The 8221-nt window shown below is 39.8% G+C and overlaps 1 protein-coding gene across 2 annotated transcripts; it reads left to right on the top strand.

The window, feature by feature from the left end:
- Nucleotides 1-247: 247 nt before the first annotated feature.
- LOC113036819 (CLOCK-interacting pacemaker) lies at nucleotides 248-7954 on the top strand. 2 transcript variants are annotated; one of them, XM_026193338.1, is made up of 6 exons: nucleotides 248-316; nucleotides 391-540; nucleotides 1527-1665; nucleotides 4818-5000; nucleotides 5610-5791; nucleotides 5916-7954. In XM_026193338.1, the coding sequence occupies exons 4-6, from the start codon at nucleotides 4826-4828 to the stop codon at nucleotides 6951-6953; spliced, it is 1395 nt and encodes a 464-aa protein (XP_026049123.1). In that variant the 5' UTR covers nucleotides 248-316; nucleotides 391-540; nucleotides 1527-1665; nucleotides 4818-4825; the 3' UTR covers nucleotides 6954-7954. The 2 variants fall into 2 exon arrangements, with proteins under 2 accessions (XP_026049123.1, XP_026049124.1); XM_026193339.1 differs by having other exon boundaries at nucleotides 248-540; nucleotides 5919-7954.
- Nucleotides 7955-8221: the final 267 nt, after the last annotated feature.

The following is an 8221-nucleotide window of genomic DNA, read 5'->3' as shown; positions in this document are numbered from 1 at the left end:
GAATTAAACACTTACTGTTGAATCATCCTGACTACATCTGTGTGTATATATAAGAGAACTCTTTATTGTCATTGCACAGTCATATATATATATATATATAGTACAGTAGTACAATGAAATTGGAAAACTGTCCTTTCGCAAATGTGTCTTTTGACCCTCTTGGTTTCCTGCACAAGCGCTGCCTTCCTGCGCACGTGTTTCCTATGATTGGCTCTTGGAGTTCTGTCACGGACCAATGGGAGCTTAGCTGGCGGAGAGAGCTCGTTTCGTGTGTGTGTGGTAGGTGGTACAACAGGCAGCTGTGGGTTCAGTTAAGGTAAAACAGGACGAACACACGTTTAATTGTGTCGCCGCTGGGCTGTCCTCCCACAGTGTTGTTCATACTTACAGGATCGAGTGACAGCGTGCGGACACTGGTTATGTTTTGTTTTCACTTTTTCGGATCGTTTCTGGGATCGGCGACGTCAAGCTAGGAAAAATTTAGCCACTGTAATTTCAAAACAAAATCGTCGCAGTTTGTCCGGTTGGATAAAAGTACAGGTAAGTAGTGACGGAAGAACCTAAACTCAACAAACAACTATATATTGCACTGAGTAGTGTATAAAATATATGATACTATTCACAGAACCGCGTCTTTTTACTTTTTTTTTTTTTTTTTTTTAAGCTGTGAGTTTTATTTTGAAATTTATCGCATATGGCGTTCAACTTAAACAGTTTGATGGACGTTGCCTAATTTCAAACAGTTTTAACCCTAGTTTTTTTAAAACAGCAAATTTGACAAAGCACATATAAAATATACATACTGGATATACAACAGCTATAACATTTGAGCGTTTATGGACAGCATTTTTTTTTTAAAAAGCAGAGAATCTAGAAAACAAGCCTTAGAATGGTATAATTGGCTGTTTTACGTAGAGGTTTTACGTTTAGCTTATGTCAACAGATAATCTACACACAGCGTTTATATTGCCACCACCGTGGATACTAAATGTATTTTTTATGTTTTTGTTTGTGTGAGAGGAAGTGTATGTAAGAAGAGGGCCGGACTTAAAGTTGGGTATTACATAACACGGGGGGTGGGGGAAGAGTGGTGTTGTTCAGCTGACAGCGGGCTGTGGTGCCTTCATGGAACCAGCCCGATAATATCATAAATGCTGTGATGATGTCATCAGTCAAGCCCACCCCATTGGTAGGATAATATCTTTAAATTCTTAAAGAGCAGCCATTAAAGTTAAAAGTCCTTCAACTGCACAGCCATGCATGCTGCTGTAGTTAAATCGTTATCATCTCAACTCATCTTTGAGACAGAGAAATCACAGTAGAGAGCACAGAGGGATAATATCAGATTGTAGCTACAGTTTGTGGGCAACATGAGGAGTTCTGTGTATTACAGCCTAATTGTAAGTCATTTTAGTATCTTCATTAAAGCCGAGCTTTATCATGTCAGTTTATTTATATCGGTGCCTGCGTTGTACAGTATGAATTGATATGATTACTTGTTTCGTCCTTTACGTTTTGTTTTACAGAACATAATGCAGGGTGACATGCTTGGGGCAATTTAGAAATGGTGCTGGCAGATAGTTTTTCCCAGCTGAGTGACTGTCTTCAGCACATGAAGCAGAGTGCACATCACAGCTGAGCAGACAGTGGTGTGGGGTCAAGCAGGTAAGCTGCAAACGTGTGTGAAATGTGTTGTTGGAAAGTTAGAAAACCAGAAACCCATTTTTCTTTAACTTCCTAATATAATTATATGTATTTGTATGCTGATACATGGTACAGTTGAGTCCTAATTGAATAACAAGATCAGATGATGCTGGTATGTAATTCTGTTGTCTTTCCTATAATCTTGAACTATTGTTTACACATATACTGCCCTGTCAGTAAGTGTCTTGCAAACAAACTTATTTTTATTTATTTAGCAAAGATCCATCAACTAACATTTATGTCTGTTTGATGGTATTTCTCACAGGCCTTTGGCAGAAATCTTGGTTGTTTGCACCATGGAGTACTGTGGTGCAAACAACAGTACTTTTTTTGTAGACTAACTCCAAAGGCATTGGGCTTTATACAATTAGGTCAGCAATTTACTGGGTAAAGAATTTTTTGTAATTTTCCCTCTGTAGAAGTTTGTTATAAATCAAACTGTCAATATGTGGTTGGAGTAAGCTGAAGGCATGCAAAAATTAAATGCAATTTGCATTTACTATTTAGGAATTACAACTATTACAAGAGACTTACAAATAATTTAACAAACAATTTTAAATATAAGAATTGTTATTTGTGTTATTTATTTACCAAAGTCCTTCACACTAAATGACTACCTGAAGTCTAGAACCCGTGGACATCACCAAATGCTGTTTTTCCTTCATTGAGATGCTCTTCCAGGCCTTTACTGCGGCCATTTTCAGCCACTGCTTGTTTGGGGGCCTTTCTGTATTTAGTTTTGCATTAAATGATCGAACATTGCGTTAAATGATCGAACATTGCTTTGTTGAGCTGAGCTCAAGCGACAGACTTGGCTATTGAAGAAAATATTTCTTTGCCATTAGAAACTGTTGAGTTGCTTTTGCAGTAGGCTTTGGGTACGTATCCATTTGCATTGTGAGGTGCAGAATCTGGACAGACGTTTCCTCTTGCCTCTTCTATCAGCAAACATCTCATCAAGAAATCCTAGTGACCTAGTTCCACTGGAATAATACTCCCTCCACCATATTTGACAGATGATGTAGTATGCTTTGGTTCATGGACTGTTTTTGTCTTTGAGAATACTTTTCTCAACATTGTGGTGCAGACTAACTTTGGTATATTCTTGTAAAGTCTTATCTGGTTTTCCTGTTCTTGAGTGTAATCAGCTCTGTATTTCCATTCTTAAATGTGTCTTTTGATTGTTACCTTGACAATGATTGCCTCACCTATTTCCTCTGTTCTTCACCTGGTTAGCTGTTGTCAAGTTCCTATCAACCAAGGAAATAATGTCATCATGGTCTTTAGTCATCTTCTTTTAGCCTTAGTCGTCTTCAATTCAATTCAATTTTATTTATATAGCGCCAAATCACAACAAAAGTCGCCTCAAGGCGCTTCATAGATACAGAGAAAAACCCAACAATCATATGACCCCCTATGAGCAAGCACTTTGGTGACAGTGGGAAGGAAAAACTCCCTTTTAACAGGAAGAAACCTCCGGCAGAACCAGGCTCAGGGAGGGGCGGCCATCTGCTGCGACCGGTTGGGGTGAGAGAAGGAAGACAGGATAAAAGACATGCTGTGGAAGAGAGACAGAGGTTAATAACAGATATGATTCAATGCAGAGAGGTCTATTAACACACAGTGATTGAGAAAGGTGACTGGAAAGGAAAAACTCAATGCATCATGGGAATCCCCGGCAGCATAACTAAGGGAGGATTCAGGGTCACCTGGTCCAGCCCTAACTATATGCTTTAGCAAAAAGGAAAGTTTTAAGCCTACTCTTGAAAGTAGAGATAGTGTCTGTCTCCCGAATCCAAACTGGAAGCTGGTTCCACAGAAGAGGGGCCTGAAAACTGAAGGCTCTCCCTCCCATTCTACTTTTAAATACTCTAGGAACAACAAGTAGGCCTGCAGAGCAAGAGCGAAGTGCTCTAATAGGGTGATATGGTACTACAAGGTCATTAAGATAAGATGGGGCCTGATTATTTAAGACCTTGTATGTGAGGAGCAGGATTTTGAATTCAATTCTGGATTTAACAGGAAGCCAATGAAGGGAAGCCAAAACAGGAGAAATATGCTCTCTCTTTCTAGTCCCTGTCAGGACTCTTGCTGCAGCATTTTGGATTAGCTGAAGGCTTTTCAGTGAGTTTTTTGGACATCCTGATAATAATGAATTACAGTAGTCCAGCCTGGAAGTAATAAATGCATGAACTAGTTTTTCAGCATCACTCTGAGACAGGATATTTCTAACTTTAGAAACTTAGTTACAGCGCTTTCAGAAAGACATCTGCTTTGATAAAGTCTACTCTCCACTGCTGTGTAATCAATTATTGTAAATGTAAATGTTATCAGGAAATGATCAGACAGGAGAGGGTTTTCAGGAAACACTGACCCGTGCAAGAATCTACCAAATTGTTGGTAAACATTGTATGCTATCCTTCTAATAGTTTTTTGTTTTTTTTTAATTTGATTTCATTTTTTCCAGCCTCACTTGCAACACTCTCTCTTTGGACCTTCATTCCAGTGAAAGGACACCCTGTGAAAAACAGCTCTTGCAATTAACCATGGATCTGTTTATCTGTTTAATTTCTCAAGGAAATAAAACACAGGGCTGGGACGCACCTGGCATCAGGGATTTGTCCAATTGCTTCTGAGCCTCTGAATCTGAATTTGTGCAACATTTTTGTTAAAGTTGAGAGTATGTGCTTCAATCACACTTTGATTGTTTAAAATCCAGTTTTGTGATTTTTTTTTTTAATTGATTAATTAATTAATTAAAAAAACATATGGGCATGTACATGGCTTAATAGAGTCCTAAATGTATGTCAAGATCTGGTTTATGGTTAGGACTTAAAAAGTATCTGTCTAACTGTGTCTTAGTGAGTGATGTTAGGACCATCTGTTCAACACTGTGGTTAATGTTGCTGTCTAAGGAATTTTAACCACACATCAACTGAAACAGAGTATTCCATTTTACAAATTAAACTGAAACAGTTACCCTCCTATAGTATGAAGTATGAGGATATTGCTGTTTATTTGTGGATTATATATATGGTAAACCTGTTTAGGGTTACTATTTCCTACATCTTAGCACAGAGGAGCTATTTAAATTTCTCTGATTTTCTTGATAGGGTCCAGTATGCCAAAGGAACAGCCTCCATTGGATCAGCACAGCCTTTGTGCTGCACCCAGCAAGAAAGTTAAAGATAAGAGCAACAATACAGCTCTACTGGCTATACGTGACATTAAAGACAAAGATGACTCAAGCAGGAGGGGCTCCCACTGCAGCTCCGAGAAGGACTCTGGCTTCTCTGGTGAGTCCAAGTCGATATAGCGAACGTTTCATATTTTATTTCATAGCTATTCACCATGCTTTTTAGATTTATATACAAGCCAGTGCAAGCATTGATACCTTCACTTCAACTTTGCTGGAATAATATCTAAAGCATCTCCTTGAATTCAAAGTGAAAAGGTTATTACAAATATATAGTTTTAGCTTTTGGGGTTAGATTTTCATCTATGCGACATTCCTAAGGGACACGGTGAAAGTTGATTAGAAGAAAATCATAATGCAATGACTATTGTTGGACGTTCTTGTGTGGCTTGAGTCATTTAAGAGCATCTAATGCACTTTTTTTAAATTTTAAATACAAATAAGAAAATAAATAAAACAGAAATACAAACACTGTGTTACTGATACCACAAAAGAAGTGTTGACTGTAGGAAAGCATGCATGTTGCTCCTGTCTTCCCTTTTGTGAGAATAAAGCAAATGTTTGCCTAGTTTGATTTGGTACTGCCTGATAAGGTAGTGAGGGGAAGAAAAAACATCTTTCTGCTGCATTGTGTCACAAAAAGTTCAACTATCCTCTTGAATGTGGCATTCAGCTGTTAGCATTTCTTCCTGTAATAACTTTTCTGCAGATGGTTCAGACTGGCAACTGGAGGACCAGAAGAGAAACAAAAGCCAGTTCAGAGCCAGTGAACATGCAGAAACGTCACAAAACCAAGAACGTATGCAAAGGAATCTTGGAAAGCATTCTGTGATGCCTGATGGTCATGACCAGCCACCTGTTTACATGATCAAGAACACGATGCTTAACCAGGTAAAGAAGGATACAACCAACACAGGATAGTCTTTCAGAAAGAAAAATAATGTTCACATCAGATGTACGGTGGAGCTCCTCACCAGTGTGTCATATTGACTTTTCTCTTCCTGTTTTGTTCCAGCAGTCAGATGTGACCCAGAAAAGAGGCCAGCTTCTCTGGAGAAACAGCGTCACTGACATCAACCATTCGGGTTCTCGTCAAATAATCCTTCTCCAGCAGCCAGGATTGTTGCCTGCTACCTTCCAGCTATCAAAGCCCTTGTCCCGAAAGTTTAATGTCTCAGAAAGGAAAATACCTGGTTCCTACTTACCCATACTGAACTCCTACCCACGCATAGCGCCACATCCCAGCAAGAAACCACCGGATAAATATTCAATCCACGAATGCCAGAGTCTCAGCAAGAGGGTGTGCTCAGAACAAAAGGGTGATGGCCCGTCTGTGACCCGAAATCTGCCAGAGCAGCACCTTCATAAACAACCTAAGTTGGCACTCTCAGCGACTGGCATGCCGTGTTCTTCTCCACCCCAAGATCAACTGTCTGCCTCAAGTCCCACCCCTACTTCCATGAGCCAGAGATCCCCATCTGTATCCAGTCAGGACACCAGCTACTCGTTATTCACAACCAGTTCGGCTGGACTTAACAGAGATGCCACCACCAGTATTCGCCACCGACGTTTTCTCAACACAGTAAAAATCCTCAGACAGTCTGGTCTGCTGGACATTACATTGCGCACAAAGGAGTTGATGCGTCAGAGCAACGCCACAGAGAGGGACCTCTCCCAGCTGCGGCAACACACAGAGCTGCTGTGCCAGGCTGCCAGAAACCCCAGCCTCAATCTAAATGGTATCACTGTTTGGGAGCACCTCCATCAAGCTATGGCTGAGTCAGGAAATTATCCCAACCTTAAAATCCTGCAGAATATCCAAATCTCAACTGTGCCAGGTTCTGCCGGTCCATCAGAAAGGATTTCCAAAGGAGACACCAACAGGCCACAAGCTGCTGAGACCACACAAGCCCTGCCAATGTGCCTTCTCAGCACCATGCCAGAGCAACACTGTGGTGTACAACAACAGTCAAAACAAGACAGGAAGCTCAAGGCCAATGAGACATCCTTAGACAAAGCCAGCTTTACACCTCCTGACAGTTCTACTGGTTAGCCCAGTTGGCAGTGCCTTTTTGAAGGGTGAGTTTTAGTTGTGGACATTTAGTTTTATGAATATTTTAAACCCAGCGTTACAGGAGTCATGCAGAAAATCTCTGTAGGTCCATGGAAATCAAACACAGACGTAGCTTTAGTCCTTACTGTGCGTGTCGCAGTTTTCGGACTTAACTAATGGCTTAATGCACTTGAGTGCAATCAAAGACCAGATTCACCATCTGATGACAGATGATGGTACAATGTGTGCTTGAGATGCACTTAAAGAAGAGGAAAAAAACGTGTTTCCCTGGGAGAAGGGAAGGGGAGTGGCACTTCATGCAGTGGTGACATCTGCAGTATATATTATCAAGTTTGGTTGTTTTGCTGTTGTTTCAAACCAACCACATTCAGGGAAAGATGAATAGAAACAGTTCTTTTATACCTGTATCACCAACATCGGTGTGATTATTCTGTGCCTTTGATAGCACAGCTGAAGCTAAAGACTCAAAATATAAACTGTTCAACACTACACTGGACATGTGGATTTCTGTCCAGTCTCTTTTCCACAAAGCCTTAAAGCTTTTTTTCTTTTTTTTAAACAGGGGCACATTTACATCACAGGCTATCATGCTGTTGTTGTTGGTTATAACAACTTTCTTTCTTTTACAAACACAGCACACATCTCATGATAATGGAAGCAATTCTGCAACAAGCTCTATGTATCCAGTCATACCACATCCTCTCATGTAGCCGCTTTATTTTTTTCTTTTTTTTCTTTTTTTTTTGATCAAGCCACTAATTGTTGCTTTTGTATGGTCATTTGTTTTTGCTCGTAGAAAACCACACTTTGGTTTATAAATGTAAAAATTTGAGTATAAACGCTGTTGTTTTTGTTTTGTTTTTTTAATGCATAGGGTATGTGCAAGATTATTCTCTCTTTCTGCATATGAACACATTTGTGAAACTTAAGGTGGTTTTTAATGCTAAGTTTTCATAATTAAGCTATTTAAATAAAACAATATGGGAAAATGGTCTTTATTTCAATGTGGAGCTTTTCAAGGTGAGTCTCATATTATTGTTGTGTTTTTGTGCCACATGTTTACTTAACCTTGAGTTATTCTAGCTGCTGCTATGGAAACTGACAGGGTGCTTCATGTGGTAGAAGTGCAGCACTGTCTCTGGTTCCTGAAAGCCATGGAAATAGTTTCCTTTCCATTTGCTGGATTGTGTGGATTGTAACTCTTGTCTACACTGTGTTCTTTTCCTAATGAAATAACATGCTGACAT

Source organism: Astatotilapia calliptera, chromosome 14 (assembly GCF_900246225.1).
Source record: "Astatotilapia calliptera chromosome 14, fAstCal1.2, whole genome shotgun sequence".
NCBI classification, from domain to species: domain Eukaryota; kingdom Metazoa; phylum Chordata; class Actinopteri; order Cichliformes; family Cichlidae; genus Astatotilapia; species Astatotilapia calliptera.
Note: the sequence above shows the minus strand (reverse complement) of the source record. Positions and strands in the feature narration are given on the sequence as shown.

Coding starts and splice junctions, on each gene's coding strand:
- LOC113036819 (XM_026193338.1), top strand. CDS start 4,826: ATGCCAAAGGAACAGCCTCCATTGGATCAGCACAGCCTTTGTGCTGCA. Junction 5,001..5,609: donor GAAGGACTCTGGCTTCTCTG/GTGAGTCCAAGT, acceptor ACTTTTCTGCAG/ATGGTTCAGACTGGCAACTG. Junction 5,792..5,915: donor AGAACACGATGCTTAACCAG/GTAAAGAAGGAT, acceptor GTTTTGTTCCAG/CAGTCAGATGTGACCCAGAA.